The sequence below is a fragment of the Amblyomma americanum genome, chromosome 3 (genome assembly GCF_052857255.1).
Source record: "Amblyomma americanum isolate KBUSLIRL-KWMA chromosome 3, ASM5285725v1, whole genome shotgun sequence".
Taxonomy (NCBI): Eukaryota; Metazoa; Arthropoda; class Arachnida; order Ixodida; family Ixodidae; genus Amblyomma; species Amblyomma americanum.
The window spans coordinates 163902408-163919500 of record NC_135499.1 but is presented as its reverse complement, the minus strand read 5'-3'; the positions used below and the strand labels follow the sequence as shown (position 1 = coordinate 163919500).

Sequence of the window (17093 nt, the reverse complement as noted above, 5' to 3'; positions counted from 1 at the left end):
GGATGAAAAATTCGAGTACGAGTTCGCGCAGCCTCCTATGCCGCAGAAAACATTTAAGTTTGGCTCTGCACTGTGAACTAATCCAATGTGCGTGACAACTTTCGTCAGCTGGAACGAAAAGAATGGGCACCTCGGGCAGTACTTCGCGTCCATCGTTGTAGTCGCAAGCCAAAAGACCGCAAAGAGACCCCGCAAACGCGGTGTGCCAATTGCCAGAAAGCCGCAGTTCCTGCATATACATCGGAATCACATCGCTTTAAGCGCAGTTGCCACCAACGGCCAGGGACACGAATAGACACGAACAGCCTCCTAGCGATAAAGCCGCTTGGCTGGCTTGGCTATAGCTTGGCATGTTTGTTGTTGTTTTGCCCTTTCATCATAATAATCAAATTCACTAGGTGCTAGAGCACCTAAGTCGCATTTAGTATAACTAAGTATTTTTGGTGTAATTTTATTTTGCAATAACCTTAGCAATTGGAGTGTCACGTTGTGCAAACTAAGCTGGCCAAGCCAAGCCAAGTCACCACAGTGCTCAGCCAAATTGAAAAAGGCGCATACTGGTACACGTGCTCGAGAAACTACTTCACGTCTCACTCAGCAACGTTCATTGCTGCGCAATTTCGCAGTAGTACATATACGTACGTCACCATGACGAGCAAGTGCCTGGTAACGTTCCGGGAAAGGAATTTTGTTTTGCCCTTTGATGGGACGCTTACACGGCGCGGGCTGGTTGAGCGCGTGAGAGACCATGAGCTGTTCCGCGGCATCGACGTTGCCACCCTCATCTTCACGGTGAGTAATTGTGTAAACTTATCTACGTGGTAGCTCCGTGACAAGTCAGTTGCCGTTCTCGGGTTCTTTTGAGGACTGGTGCTTATAGGCAGGTGCTTATTACATCCACGCGTGTAAATGTGTGTACCTTACTTATGCCTCGCGCTTTTGTCCACAGTGAATTACATAGTGCGTTGACAGTTTGCGTGTAATGTAAAGTTTAAAGCAATATCTCGGCATGCATGTGCTTCCCTATGCGTCATGCTCTAAAAATCTCCCTTTCCGTAAGGATCTCGTGTCACAACAAAGGTCGGCGAATATTAAAAATGCACACCTCAGCGCGCCGCTTAACACTAAGGCAGGTGTATAGAGCATTTTTCACATATTAATGCTTTATTTCAGTCGCGAGGTACAGGCCTGTCTAGAGCGCTGGAGCGGTGTAGTGCGGAGCAAACAAAGTGAAATCTTCACTCAACCGCTGTCAATGCTGCTTCGCACCAGCGCAAGCATTATCTCTACGACCAAATACCTGCGTGAAAATTCCACTTATTTAGTGCGATATGCAGGCATTCCTGTGCTCTAGGCAGACGTGCTGACGACTGCACACGAAATACCCGAGGTAGAGGGAAGTGTTGCTGGTGTTGCAGTATTTTATGGTCATTGCTCTTCTAAATTGACAGGTCCTGAATTCAGTGCGTAGCCCGTTGATTTAGGTCTCGTAATGCGATGCAGCAAGCATGCCAACATGCTCCGGAAAATAATGTGACACACTCATTTTGAATAGTTTAACTTTACATGGTTAGCTATTTTAGTATCATTCTCGTGTTTCCACAGATGTTCGAAGAAGATTTTAATGTTTTTGTTGACATACCTGAAGACTTCGAAATTCGGGACAGGGAAAAAATCAGTCTCCGAGGATTGCCAGGTTCGGTGAGTACATTTTCTTACCAGTATTAACTATTATTTTGTATATTTCAAATAATGCTGGAGGAGCATCATGCAGCAAGGAGGAGTGTCCAATTTATGTCTTCCACTGCAATCAATGGCAATCATAGTAGAAATGTATGGAAATGTTGGCCACAGTCTGTGCTCACTGTGTAGTATGCTCTTCTCTTGTTCTTTTCTTATTTTAACCTGGCACTTTAGGATTGCGGATGTTCTCGACGAGCCCCAGCAAGCGGAGCAATCCCGTGTCACTGCCACGTACAGCCTCACATACAGCCTGCCAGCTGTACCAAACGATATCCAATTCAGTATAGAGCCCACCAAAGTGGACAGTACTTCAAAGCACGCAGCAGAGTTGTCCAATGGCTCTATCATGACCTCTGCTTATACACCATGTAAGTTATTTGCAAGAATTTTTGACCATGTAGGGCAATGTGGAGATAACTTGGGCTACAAACTTGCGTGGCCATAAGCCATTTTAACGAGAAAGCATGAAGGAGCTCGTGGCGCAGAAAATCCTGTGTCGGCATTAGTGGACATGAGCAAGAAATTTTAATTTGTTGAAAAGGTGGCTATGTCACACATAGAGCGACGGACTTGAAAAGTGGATGAAATTAGAAAACTGGTGATTGTAAGGTTGCAATGTGCCTGGAACATCATTAGGACATCTAGACATATAAAGTGATCCATCGTATAAAGTCCAGCGCTTACAAACACTGACAGAGGACGAGACGAAACGAACTGAAGGCTTTTCAGTTTGTTTCGTCTCGTCCTTTGTCTGTGTTTGTAAGCGCTGGTTTTTATTTGATGGATCACCGCCAAATCGCCCAATCCTCAGTTCTGCATATGAAATGGATGAGTTGCCCCGAAAGGAAAATTGCGGTTAGTTGAGAATCGAATCCGTGACCCTTGGGTTGCGAGTCAGGCATGCTATTGGTATGTCATGTAGGAATGTTCAAAGGACTTGGTTAAAGAGGGCTGTAAATATGTGTGGTTTAGTCTTTCACATATTGATTGTGAGAGAGCAAGCAATGTCCTTGCTTATGTGAGCAAGGGGAACTGCTGTCACGTCGTAAACTTAAAGGCAGAGCTTATGTGTCCTCCCACGTCTTGCACCTAAGACACTGACTGCATCTGAAACTAAAATGTCTATGTGAGCCTACAAAAGAACATCCTCACTGTGTACTGCCTTATACGTTTGTCTTAACTGTGCTAGGTACCCTGGAAAGCTGTACAATGAGGCTGCGTAAGCTCTGGTGTCCAGGTACCCAAACTTGGCTGACGCATCTGGCACCGGCTATGTAAGTAGGCAGCTGAAGCCCTTCAAACTAATCTTGTAGGGACAGCAGACTTTCTTAAATTAACAGGGCGGCCTAGGTGTTCTGAGTATAATAATAATGTCTTCTCTGTTTATCAGTGGTAGCCGTACCATTTTCAATGACTCTGTTTTGGGCGCCACTGATAGAGTCATTCACACCACAGTGCATGCTGCTGGCATGGCTGGCTGATTCTCTTTCATAAAATACTATCTCACAAAAAAATGGGATAAAAAATTGTTCAGAAATTTCCTGTGGTACGTCGCTAGTGAGGAGGTCCTCTTTCCCTCTTGCTGCAGTAGCGGGGCAGTCATGAGTAATACTTGTTGGGGGGCTAGTTGGTGCATGTTTCCAGAAGATGGTTGTAGCGCCGAAAAAGACAGCAAATTTGGCACACAATTTGAAGCATGTGGCAACAAAATATAAGATTCCTGTGGTTTTTTCTACCCCAAAGAAACTGGCTGGCTTGTGCATTAAAACTGATCCCAACAAGGTAAACAAGACTGATTGTAAAAAGAAGCATGCAGCTCCGCTTGTTAAATGTGCCGTGGGAGTCGTATATCAGATTCCTCTCACATGCGGAAAGCACATTGGACAAACCGGCCGCTGTAATAACGACCAATTAGTGGAACATAATCGGGATTTACAAAATGCACTGGTTCTCATCTGCCACATCATTATAAAGCCTGCAGAGAAGAAAGGAAGATTAAGTGTGTGGCAAGGCTGAAAGAAGCAAAGGTTTTAAACAAGTAAGGACCAGACAGCCCGTGAACTGTTGGCGGCCTTCTATATTAAAAGAAACTGTAGCGATTGTGTTAGTGCCCCATCTATCTCCATTTGTAAGAATGAAACTGCTTTTTTAGATACACGGACGTGAGATATGTGTGTGCCTAACCTATCTTTTATCCGGTTTTTTGTAAAACCCTCGCGCGCATGTGTGGTTCTTGCTACCCATCTTGATTTGTCCTTATATTCATTCGCATTCGCGGTGAATAAATAGTTGGAAGTTGTGCCTGTCCCGTCTTGCTTGCTATGTGTTGTCTTTTTCGGTGCTACAGCCGTCTTCTGGAGGTAGTCATGAAGACTGTCGAATAGGACGGTGTAATAAAGGGTTGTACGAGAGAGCTTGATAATCCTGGCCCAGCTTGTCTGGTTGGCATTTGAATTGAAGGGTCATTGGTTGGCCTAGTTATTAGAGAACTCCAAGTGATCAAAATTAATCCAGAAACTCCACTGTGGTGCCCATCGTAGCTGATGTGTCGTTTCAGGACATTAAAACAACAAAAAAGTTCGCCTCACAGTGAAAATATAATTGGAAAACAAAGCTTGAATTACTGGAAAGGAACTCTATGCTGCAAATTTGGTAATGTGCGCGCTACCATAAAAAAGTAATGTCGGCGAGAGATCAGTGTGGGTCCTTTAGTGTTTTTATGCTATCAAAAATGTGCTGCAATAAAATATGGAGCAATATCTATAGCTTCTCATGAGGTATTTTTATGTCCATGGGTGTTTACTGGTAGCTTGTGATCAACACCATCACTGTTAGCATGTATTTAATTGTACTGTGATTGCTTTTGTCAGTGCAAGTAGTAATGCTTGCATTGTGTGGGATGTTTTAAACACAGGACTCTTGGCGAGAAGCTCTCCGTTTCAAGGCAAAATATGAGCGGAGAAAAATCCGTATCCAGCAGAATGATGGGGCAGATTCTCCACCGTCAGAAAAACCAACGAAAGATGGGAAAGTGGCCACGGTTGGCGGAAATGCCCTGCAGCGTGTTTTGAGGCCGTCTGTGGCATGCATTTGGATTTCATATAGTCCTTGTGCTGAAGACAGCCTGGTGTGCAGTGTGAAGTAGGCTCCTTTTGCTTGCAGGCAACTGCACCAGACGGGGAGGATGAGGAGAGTATTGCTGGCCACATCGAAGGAATGAAGTCCGCGGTACAAAAAGCTCGGACAGACATGGCTTACATAATAGACTGTATGCGCCGTACATTTCCTACCCGAAGGAAGTGGATTGGATCCGAGGATCCATCAGTGGAAGTGGCAATACAGAAATTTCCAGCATTGGCCATGAGCTCAATCGTAAGTTCAGTAACTAGACCATCAGTTAGCGAAGCAAGGAAAAGGAAATTTTCTTTTTCTTTTTCTCTTTTGTCTTTCTTTCTTTTAATCCTTTCCTTTTTTGATTTCAGTTGCGGTGCCTGCACTTTGCATTCCATCTTAGTGGAGGCGAAATACAAAAGTGTGGATATGCTGTGTGACGTCAGTGCATGTTTAAGGACCTCAGATGGTCTACACTGTCTGGAGCCTTTCACTACGGCGTCCCATATGGCCTGAATCGTCTCGGGACGTTAAACCCGCTAAAGCAATTAGGCGGAAGTGGTCTATATGTGCAGAAAATTCAGCTCAAATTTATTTCTCTTTGCCTCAGTGGAGACCTGATTGAATGGCTCGCACTGTTTGAATTTCAGAATACACCTAGGGTTGGTTCAGTGTAGCATGCCCTGATTCCACATTCTGGTCTTTTTGTTTTTGTTGCTCGACTTCTGCTGTTTAGTCGTTTATTTATTACACGGTTCTTGTATGTGCTTCAAGTTGGTACTACTGGTGTTTGCTGGTGACCGCTGTTACATGGTGGACACTGAAGGGAAATATCGAACTAAGCAAAACAGTCAGGATATTCGTGAGGGACCGTACTTATACTTTCGATGCACTGAATAGTACCTGCATTGCAGAGAAAATCCACACAATGAAAGTCCAAAGATCATTCCACATTTAAGCGGAAATTCCACAGGAAAAAAAACAATTTTAAATAGTCCATCCAGAGCAGTGAAATTTTGTGTGCTTATACTGCTGTTCTGCTCTTTTCAGGACACTAATTAGTTCTCTTGTAGTGCGCACTTTTGCTCAGTGCTGCTAACAGGCCTCAAAAAACAATTTGTGTAGGTTTAATCTTACTTGAACCTGGTTATAACTAGAAAAAGCATTCGTGGGTGGTCCAACTCGCTCATCCATTGTAGATGAAGGCGGCAGACACAACCATTTTGTTGCAGCTTCTAATCACATGATCACCATGACGTCACACATGGTGGTGACGCCACCAAAGGCCAAAGGTTCTTTGCCACGGCAACTATTCCCTGTTGAATCTCTCCGTAACCAGCCAACTTGGGCTCTCTCCTTACTGGTGGTAGTGCTCGGCAAAGCCATCTACCGGTTGCGTGCCTTAAGTCTCAGCCACTGTGCCACTCTGCGGGTAGTGTTATAAAAGCTCAGAGGGCCTATAAAACACTACTAGGAAAGTTGGAGCCAGGGGAATTTCTGAGTTGTACCTGGAGTAGTAGAGCTTTTGCTCTAAAAAGGCCCTTTTGTAGAGCTTTTGCTCTAAAAAGGCCCTTTTGTGCGCATGCTTTCTCATAGAAAATGTTCACTGGGAACTACCAGCAGTAGCTTATTTTATAGCTTACTAACTATAGAATGCAGGGAAATAGCCCTGATGTAGTGATGGAAGTTCCTGGTGTGAAAAAAAAATTGTGATGTTATTGTTATGTTTTTGGGACTCATTACTGTTGTATCGTTTCTATACACTTGCATTAGAGATACTGCAATTCTTAGGCGACATCTGAAGCTACACAATGCAAAGGACACATTTGCCAAGTTTCAGTGCGATACGAAAAGTGCAAGTACCAAAAATTCTGGGCGGACTTCGAAAATTTGCACCCAGGATCTTTTGTAAGTCTCCATTCCATATCACGGTGAAACGTCGCAGATGTGTTCTGTAGAATGTGTATGTGTAACTTGCAAATATCTATTCAGAATTTCAATATCTCTGCTACAAGTTTAGAGAGGCTTCAAACTACACTAATCTAAGTAATGATTCTGAAAAACTAAAGGGTAACATCACAATTTATTTTTCCCATACTAGAAAAACTTTCATGACCAAATTTGAGCTAGTTTCCGGCATTCTACAATTATTAAGCCGCAAAATTAGCTGTTGCTCTTCGTACCCAGTGAAAATTTTCAATGTGAAATCGTGCACAAAAGGTTCTTTGTTTTAATCTTGTTAGCAACACTGAGCTAAAAGTAATCCTTCTACAAGGAAAATAATTATTGTTCTGAAAAAGGTAGAAAAAACAGTATAAGTGCAGTTTCATTGTTCTAGGTAGATTAGTTAAAAAGACTACTTTTAGTAGCTTCTCTCGTTAAAGTCCCCACGGAAAATGAAGCACAGTGACAATATTTGTATGATGCATTTGTAATGGAGCTCTACGGGCAATGAGAGGTGCCACCTGCCTGCCGGGGGCACTGGTGCATCTCTTAAAGGGACACTGAGACGAGCCCTATAAATTTTTTTTAGCAAAATCTGATAGTTCGGCATTTCATGCTACCAGTCATTTAAATGCTTACTGCTCATAGAAAACCTGTGCTGAAGTTTGTTGTGTCGACCACTACATTTCAATACGCAGCCTAGCAGTGAGAGGTGTAAGCAGTTTCTGGCACACTCATAGTGCTTCCTACCTGCTCTTATTGCATGAGCTTCCACACATTGTGAAGGCCACACTAGGCGAGCATCACTAATTTGGTCTGCAGGGACTGCCTTCTGTGGCTATGCTGAGCAGGAAAGGGAAAGACGGGTCTTTGTTTAGTGAAGGCTGGAGAACTGAGGAGCAAGTGTCAATCTGCAGCAGAATAAAGTCCCGAAGAGAACGGGGACTAGGGGGATCAGCTCGCATAATAAATGCCCCCGCCCTTTTTTTTATGGAGCCATGTAAACAATTCTTAGATATGGCTGAACCAGGCCTTAGCTCTCTCTCACTCACCTCATCAACTGCGCACTTTAAGCGGGATTCACACGAGAGAGGATTCTACCCCTATCGAGCGGGGAGGTGTGTACACATCACCAGAAATTGACGTCCTTGGGCGCCAGCCCAGGGGTGCCTGGCCTCTGGGATATGGGTCCTTTTGCTTGGCCAGCACAAAAGCTTCCTCGGTTGGAGGGGGTAAGCGGTCATTTTGTTGTAGTTTTGGGCCATAATATTATTTTAAGAGAATTTTGTTTCTACAGGTCTGGGAATATTCACTACAAGCACAGGAGCTGCTTTCTTGTGCTTCGGCACACTCTAATATAGTCAAGCAAGCTATTGACAGCTTGTCTCGAATCTGCTCTTTTGAGGTCACGTAATCACGTATTTAAGTTTTAACAAGCTAGTTGAAACGGTTGTTGTTAGCTGGGTTCCCCTGTGCGGTTATCACTTCATGCTGAGGCAGTTTTCTAAAAAAAGAAATGGTGCATATTGTGGAAGCAATGCAAAGAGGAAAAAATGATGCAGCTAAACTCGAAATACCATATGCACATAAGGTTGCTCATGAAAAAGAAAATAGCTGACAGACATGGTATACAAGTTGTGTTTGCTGCTGATCAAAAGCTCGCCCAAATTTTGTTGCACATTTTGTGCTATGGAAGAAAAAAAGGGCCAAAAAGTTTGTGCCATGTTGGAGCCGGGTTGTTTATGAAATTCTGTTGACCTGTGGGAAGACCCATGTAGGCCAACGAGGCACCTACGTTTGTGGTCATTAACATGTACAGAAGAACATTTATTACAGCATTGTGGCCACGGATGCATGTGGTAAAGATTTTGCACCAGAAAGTTGTTGGAAGCTTATGCATAAAAAAAAAGGAAATGCACTAGCGAAGTATCTGTACAGCTCTTAAAAGCCAAATTGTGGATCTTGAAATTCTATGCATGAATGCATACTGTTTACAGCTGTTCATTCTGCATGTGTGTTGTTTTTTTTATATTTCCTCACCTGAAAAACAAATTGCATAAAGCAGATAAAGTGGGCAATGTGTGATGCCTGTTTGTCTTGCACTGGCGCTTTACTGCTACTTAGAACTATGAACCATCTTGCCTGACAGCAAGCTCCGCTACTACTTTACATTCTGCCTGAACTATTGTTCTTGGTTTATGTCTAGTTAACCCCAAATTGGCAGCTATCACTTCAAGAATGTGTTTGATATACAGGTCTATTGCTTAATTTGTTATGCCTTCTAGTGTGAAATGTAGCAGCGCATTGCTTGGGTAGTTAGTGTGGCGCACCTTTTATTTTGGTTATCTCCAGTGCAGCCATTCTGGGATGACAACGCACTTTCCTTGATGCCTCTTGAAGGCACTAATATAGTCTGCATGCAGTAAAAAGTTGGCTGGAGCAAGACCTTCGGACTGAAGCATATTGTAACAAGCAATAAAGATCAGAATTTATTTTTCATTTAATTTTGGTGCTCTTTTTATGTCTCCATGTTTCATGTCACTGTATTTAAAATTCATTCGCCACTCTTTCAGAGACAACAGTCACGGCAGCAGTATGCCTGTTGCGAAGCTTGGTGAAAGAAAGAGTGGAGACTTTCGTCCGCCCATTTGTAAGTTTCTAAAACCGCATGTGTGAGCAGCAATGTTTTTTGGGATGCTGGGGGCATGCAGTTCTTTTTTCTCCTTGAGAATGCATTTGCCTTTACTTTTGTTTCTTAAACAAGTTAAACAAATATACCGTGTCAGACTGAAGAAAACAAATACACAGTATTTGATATAATAACATAGCTTTGGATACTAGCCTTCATATTCTTGTTACATGGGAATTTTCAGTGGTTTCTTAATCAAGTTAAACAAATATACTGCATCATGCTGAAGAAAAAAAATACACAGTATTTTATATAATAACATGGCTTTGCATACTAGCCTTCATACTAATGTCACATGGACATTTTCAGGGGCTATGTAGTCCAGAGGCTTAGAAATTCTCAATTGCTATCGAACTCGAATCAGGTGTGCTGCTACAGTAAACTCTATCACCATTGAAGGATTCCATCTCACACTGAGGCATAGTGGCGTCACTATCGCAGCCAGTCATTGTTCAGGCATCCAAGCAATTGACTAATAAATGACCTGCAGAGCAGCTGACTTGGTTTAAATGCAACATTTTTGCTTAGGTGGCCTATTTAGCTAATTAGCTCTAGTAAGCCACCTTTTAATAAGTATTAAGCATTGTGGAGGGACAAGCTTGCAAATGCTTCCTTTACATGCAAGGCTGGAGGTGTCTGAACTTGGGATTTCTCGAATGATTTGCAAAACACTCTTTTCTAAAACTTGTGTGTGCGTTTGTTCTTTTTTTACAGGATCCTGCAGCTGTGCACTATATCCCAACTGTAGTGCACAGCGGAGGCATTCTGACAACGTCAGATTTTTCTGTTTGCCTTGAGAAGATTTGTGTCAACGAGACAAGCCTGCTGGCGGCACTTGCAACACAGATGGCCTTGTACTGGGCATTTAATATCGTTTTTGACAAAAAAGCACAGCGGTCATTTGACTTGCTGTGCAGGCTCATCAACGTCGACAGTGGCCTACGGCCAACACCACTTGTGCGTTTGGCACAAACTGTTTTGGGAAAATAAAAATTCTCAAGCTGAAATTAAATTGTCCAGTTTCACATTCCTACACATGTTCGTGGAGTGGTGAGAAGCACAGCCAACCTCAGCTAGCATGCCTGCATGGGTCTGGCAAGGATAACCATGTCATCCACAGGTGGATGAAAATTTTGTCTCAATGGATTAATGATTAGTCCCTGGAAAATCATTCAAATGGATCAACAGTTAATCCTGAGGCGGGAACATTTCCTCTCTCAGGGACCATTTCTGAAGATAAACAGATAATCCTGAGGGAGTAACATTTGCTCTCCCAGGGATCATTTCTGAGGATCAACTGTTAGTCCTTAGAGGGTAACATTTGCTCCCTCAGGGATCATTATCAAGGATCAAGTGTTAGTCTCTTGAGGACCACCTGCAAGGTGCAACCATTAGTCTCCCAGCAGTTAGTCCTTCAGAGACTAACTGTATATCCCCTTGCAGTTGATCCCCAAAAGGACGAATGGTTGTGGCAAATCACTTGGTCCCCCAAAGGACTAACCTCCCTACCCCTTTTAGTCCTTTTTTTCTTAGAGTGCTGGAGTAAATAAATTTATATGCACATGACACGATTACTGAAATTTACTGCGACGCGACAACAGAGGAACTGATGAGAACAGTACCCTGGTTGTCTCACATATATCGGTGGACACCCGAACAGCGCAGTAAAGGAAGGGATAAAGGAGGGAGGGAAAGAAGAAAAAGAGTATCTCGGTGGACACCCGAACCGCATCGTAAAGGAAGAGATAAAGGAGGGAAAGAAGCGAGAGATAATAATAATTGGTTTTTGGTGGAAAGGAAATGGCGCAGTATCTGTCTCATATATCGTTGGACACCTGAACCGCGCCGTAAGGGAGGGGATAAAGGAGGGATTGAAAGAAGAGAGGAACAAATAGGTCCGTAGTGGAGGGCTCCGGAATAATTTTGACCACCTGGGGATCTTTAACGTGCACTGACATCGCACAGCACACGGGCGCCTTAGCGTTTTTTCCTCCATAAAAACGCAGCCGCCGCGGTCGGGTTCGAACCCGGGAACTCCGGATCAGTAGTCGAGCGCCCTAACCACTGAGCCACCGCGGCGGGGCAAGAAGCGAGAGAAAACTGACAATTGAAAGTTGGATTTTGAGGAAAGGCGCGGCGCTGCGCGGTGGAACACCTGTGGCTCGGTGCTACTATAAATAGAGGTAGAAAGAAGCCACCTGGACATCAGGTGGATCGAGCCACAGGCGCGTAGGAACACACTAATGTAGTGCGCGCCATCCTGATTGGACGAGAGAGCTGTACCTTTCGTAGTGCTGCAAACATCTTGTGAGACGGAGTATAGATGCTTGATTGGCTGCGGCAATATAGTGCTCTCGTGCAGTGGCCACCGAAGCTGATCTGTTCGCGCCGCCGCGGGTTCGAAACCCAGCCATGGCAATACTTATTTTCTGCACTCAGAGGTCAGGGACGCCAAATGATTCTTAGTTGGGTTTGACAGCGATGCCTGTATTTTATGTTTAGGCCTTTTGTCGCTTATAAAAGCTCCGTTTTTAGGGAAGATAGCCTGTTTATCGTTTGAACGTATAGTAAACTTCCCTTCTTCCTTAGTTCCCTTCTAGGAGATACTGACCATTCCGGAGGCACTGTATCGCGCATACCCGGAACGGCGCTAATTTTCATTTTTGCCCGGAATACACCTACGGCACCGATATGCGTGTGTTTTAGCTTGTTGCGTGCCCCGCCCGGAGCTGTGTGGCTTCGCTGCTGGGTGTCGTCTGTCGCCTGCGCGTCGCGGTGCTGCCCTAGATGGGAGGATTGACCCGCATTGTTCTTGCGCGCTGGCGTGTGTTAAGTTGCACGTGGCGTCGCTTTCGTGATATCCGCTGTTTCCTCACTGGCGCATTTGTTACCGCAGCACTCCGCTGTCCGAGTGCAACAGAGTGTAAGCGCTGCGCGGCGCGCGCGTTGCGTTTCGTGTCACATCCTCTGCCTGTTTGCTCGCGTTGTATCCTCACTATAGCGCGCCGCTTTTCTGCCATTCCAGCTTTGTGTGCGTCAGTGCGGTTAGATCATTGTGCCGTATAGTTTAGTTTCTTTTTTTTTGTGTAGCCATTTTTTTTTTGAGCGGTTACAGAAACGAGAACTTGTGCACTGTCAACAGTACACTCTCAACGCGAGTACGCCTGTATCGGAGTAAAAAGAGAGTAGGCTGCCCTCCAGCGCACTCCCTTCTTACACCCTTCTGTTTAGAGTGTAGCGTGGATTATGACCTAAAGAAATGCACTGCTTTCGGACCAATTTTCATTTTGCATTGCCTTCGGTACTGTTTTCACCCCTTCGTACCTCAGCGGTGGCCAAGTGGTTGAGCATCAGCCTCGCATGCGGGAGGTGCGGGGTTCGATCCCCAGTGCCGCCGGGTACCCACCTGTGATACAATGGGTACAAGCTTTCCCCTGCCCTGGTGCTCGGCTTATTTAGGGTGAAATGCTTGGAAAATGGGTCTTTGACCGTACCTTGAGAAGTCGAAAATATCTTGTGTCATGGCGCTCTTTGGCCATAGATGCCCTTGCGCCATAGAAATCCATCATCATCATATTTACACCCCTCCACCCCCAACTTTGTTTCGGCTAAACGATCATCTTCGTGAGGTCATATTCATCACTATTCCTTTCAAGAATCGTCGTTCATTTTTCTATCTTGCGTATTTCGCCAGTTGGGTCAGGGTCGTCGTAGGTGTCTTTTTTTAATTAAATTTATTTCTTTGTTTTCGCCCACCTTCGACTCGTGTAAGTGCACGCTTTGCGAGTCGATAAAGAACAGCGAGGAAACTGGACGACCTAAGAACGCGCGCGTATATTCTACGTTGCACGCTTTGTATACAGCGTATACTTAAAGACCGACAGCATTCGCAGCCAGTGTGGCAGCCCGCTTGTCGGTGTTGTCGAACCCAACGTTGCCGCGAGGTGATGGTAGAGATGTAGTACTTAATTGTGTCCTCGTACATGTAGTTAACGATGGCGGGTACGGAGGACGAACGCAGAAATGCGTCCGTCGAACGATTAAATTTCCCATCTCCGGGGCCGCGCCTCGGATGGAGGCTGCGCGCGGCTGTCGGAGCCCACGCATGTCGCCTCCTCACGACGTGGCCCAACTTTCCCCGTGTTCGCTCGCTCGCTCGCTCGCTCGGTCGCATGCATCGAAGGAAGCGCGAGCGTGCGTCTCGGCTTTCTGTGCACTGCCGCTTAATTAATAAAGACCCGGCGCACTGCCTGGGACCTCCTTGCCTATAGGAAGGCGGGCAGCTGTTCGGGAGGCCCTTTGCTTCTTACTATTTTATTGCTTGTTTGCGACAAGGACGCGGGGCATCATGCGAGCGACATGCTGCGCCTCTCGTTCGAGCTGCACGGCGTCTGGAGCGGTGCCAAATGACTTCAATCTCTGGGCGTGCGTGGGCGTCTGCGGAATGCGGACCCTCGACCATTCGACGCATAGTTATTTCCCCCCTGCGGATTGCTTTGGACACGCTGTCGCGGCTGCACGGAAGGAGAGATTTAAAGGGGAGATGGTGAACGTTGAGGTGGACTTCGGGAAATGACTTTCCATTACAGCGCCTTATGCGCGTTACGTGTAGTCGGCGTGTTGGGAGAGGAGGAGAAGTGGAGAAACTAGCATGGCTTCTCGGTATGCGTCCTCCGTGAAAGCGCGTTTACTGGCGTTTGTGTGGTTGGCGTGCGCTCTGAAATTATGCGTGCACCTTTCATGACAGGCATGCCGGGGTAAAGTGCTCGTTTATAAGTTGCGCGCATGTTTTCTTCGCTGTAAACATTCGGGGACGGCGGAATGCGTTGTATTATCTCTATGTGTTTAATAGGCAGCTGTAAATGCATTCGAAGGCAGCGTTTAAACGGGCCGTGTTCATTCCATGGGCGACGACGTTCGGGCGAAATGGACGTTCAAAACGCTGGACGCGTACCGGTCAGGGGATTTTGTACTGGGCTCGGTCTTCGCTTCGAACTTGACATTTCACACTGCGCGTTGACCTACGCCAGTCCGATGAGCGCGCTTTTCACGGCGTGTCTTCAAACTTTCAGTAGTCACGTGAGTGGAGTTCCAAAGAAAAAGTGGCAAGCTGATACGGGTGAGCTTGCATTTCGGTTGATGGAAAGCAAACCAGGAAATGCGCTTGACTGGAGCGAATATTACGGCGAAGTAACTCACTTCTATATATTTATGTGCACAGCTCAGCCGAGCCGCAGGGAAAGGGAGTAAGGTGGGAGTGAAAGAAGAGACAAATGGGCGCCATAGTAGAGGGCTCCGGATGGATGGGTGGAAATACTTCATTGGGTGGGCGAGATTAGACCCTTCAAGGGTGCAGGGCCGCCGCACAGCCCTCACATCACGCGCATGTGTCCAGGCCACGCAGAACCATTACGCTGGCACCCCGGTTCGCAAAGCGAAGTTAGGCGTCCGAGGGGGCGGAAGTGGGATATGAGCTGAAAGGTGCGAAGAGTTCGGGTCTGGAGTCGCCTCCAGAGGATTGATTGGGAGTGGGATAGCCAGTGGTGGGGAGGGTGGTGGAACCGACGGGATAGATTTGCTTGTTGGGTTAGTTCAGAGCAAGTGTGCCCCCGCTGCCCAGAGAAATCCGGGCTGGGGTCGCTATTTGCTCGGCTAATAAGTGCTCGGGCTATGTTATCGGCGGCCTCATTTCCGGGATAACCAGAGTGTTTCGGCACCCACACGAGCTCAATACGCCTATCGGAATTTTGGGTGCTCATTCTCAATACTATTTACCACGCATTTCGCCACCATCGCAACGTGGCAGCCGCGGTGGGGTTCTAACCCGGGTACTCCTGCTCAGTAGCCGAGCGCTGAAACCAATCAGCAGCCGCTGTGGGTAAACAATATTTTTGAGGCATGAATGAACGGTAAAAAAAAGTGTAATGGAGGTCATAAATATAGCAAAAATGGCAATTGGACCATTGCCGCCAATTCCAATGTGCCTAACCACTCCGCGAGCTCCCAGTAAACGCGTCCACAACATGTACCGCTCTCATGAACTTGCCCATGTCTCTTCACCACGCCTAATGCACAATAATGACGCATGAAGACAAGGCAAATGTATACGTTTTGTGGCTTTCGTTTATTTTATGCTGCCTTCTTGAGCTCTACCCTTCGCACTTTGCAAGTGCACGAGAGCGGTGTTCTGGACGCTTTTACTTGCAGTCCGCGGGGCAGTTACGTGCATTGGAGCTAGATGGCGGCAGTGGCCAATTTGCTATTGTTGCTATCTTTATTACCTCTTTTCCTTTATTTTTTTGCTGGTCATTAATGTCTCAAAAATATTGCTCCTCCTCTTATTATGGTGCCATTAGGACCGGCTGCGCTGTACACGCTGGCCCCGTCGAAAAAGCAGCTGCTGCTAACGATCCGTAACGTGGTGGCGACGAACGTGTCGTTCACTTTTTACTCCGCCACGCGAAGCGTTTGCAGTTGTGCTGTCGCTGCGCCAGATTATATTGTAGAGTCGGATTTTGTAGCGAGAGCTACATTACGGTAGCATTTCGAGCCTTCAGCGTCGCGGCGCCGTGCGGGTGGCTGCGCCGCCACGCTGTCGCCTGGTTTGTCACGTGACCAAGTTCCGCTCGGCCAGCTGTATCTTGAACACCTCAACCGCGCCATGAGGGAAGGGAGGAAGGTGGGAGTGATAGAAAAAAGAGAGAAAGAGGTGCCACGGTGAAGGGCTCCGGAATGATTTCGACCACGTGGGGGTTTTTAACCTGCGCTGACGTCGCACAGCTTACGGGCGTTTTTTTTTTCTTTCGTTTTTCGTCCATATAGTTGAGGCTGCGAAGTGTTCACCGTTGCCATTTACGATCTTTGTCTGTCTACACTTTGTGTTTTTTTTTGTTCATTGACACTATGGCTTCGTTGCTAGAATCTATTTGAGCTCTGCATGTGTTTTTTGTTTTTGTTGCACGTGTGTGGATCGCTGCCACCCCCCCCCCCCCCCCCTTTGTTTTTTTGCGAAATAATGTTGTGGTCGACGTGAGTCATCCGAGGCTATCTAAATTCAGTCTTTCAGGGACGTGATGGTCGGAGGGGCCCTGATAGGGTCTGACGCACAATGCGGCTATAAGCGACAATTTCTCTCATATATACGATACAATCGTCCAATAGCTGCGGAAGGTGCGTTTGCGTCCTGCGAATTTTTTAAGAGGAAAAATCTCGCTGAATACCATGTGGTGTGGTTATACAGTATATTTTATTTTATCATTTATTTATTTATTTATTTAGCCTGTTCACTAGGTGCAGCGTTTTGGAATAGTAAAAAGTCTAGTAATCACGTATATAGAAGAGGAAAGGCGCTTCTCGTTTCTCGACGTACATGGCTCGTGGGATGTACCAGTTTAAAAAGGCGTCAGTCACGTGTCATGGACTCATGCTCACCTTATGACACACCGATGAGTTGCCCTGAGGGCACCGATCTCATACACAGCCTGACACTTTCCTCAAGCCGCAACACCACGAGATGTTCACTGCCCGTGGAAGTCCGTACTCCAATTCTGCAGAGCGGATGACGGCCCCGGAAGAATGCTTTTTCCGAAGTCTTCCACCCATGCAA

General features: G+C 46.0%; 2 protein-coding genes across 5 annotated transcripts in view; both read left to right on the top strand.

Moving 5' to 3' along the window:
* The window catches only part of RhoGEF3 (Rho guanine nucleotide exchange factor 3), a 374922-nt gene that overhangs the window by 140406 nt on the left and 217423 nt on the right, over positions 1-17093 (top strand). The window lies entirely within an intron of this gene.
* On the top strand, positions 505-10626 carry LOC144125330 (uncharacterized). 3 transcript variants are annotated; one of them, XM_077658609.1, is made up of 7 exons: positions 505-792; positions 1606-1701; positions 1918-2111; positions 4906-5115; positions 6628-6762; positions 9372-9448; positions 10202-10626. In XM_077658609.1, the coding sequence occupies exons 1-4, from the start codon at positions 649-651 to the stop codon at positions 4961-4963; spliced, it is 492 nt and encodes a 163-aa protein (XP_077514735.1). In that variant the 5' UTR covers positions 505-648; the 3' UTR covers positions 4964-5115; positions 6628-6762; positions 9372-9448; positions 10202-10626. The 3 variants fall into 3 exon arrangements, with proteins under 3 accessions (XP_077514735.1, XP_077514737.1, XP_077514738.1); XM_077658612.1 differs by lacking the exon at positions 6628-6762 and having other exon boundaries at positions 522-792; positions 10202-10612; XM_077658611.1 differs by lacking the exons at positions 6628-6762; positions 9372-9448; positions 10202-10626 and adding an exon at positions 5226-5587.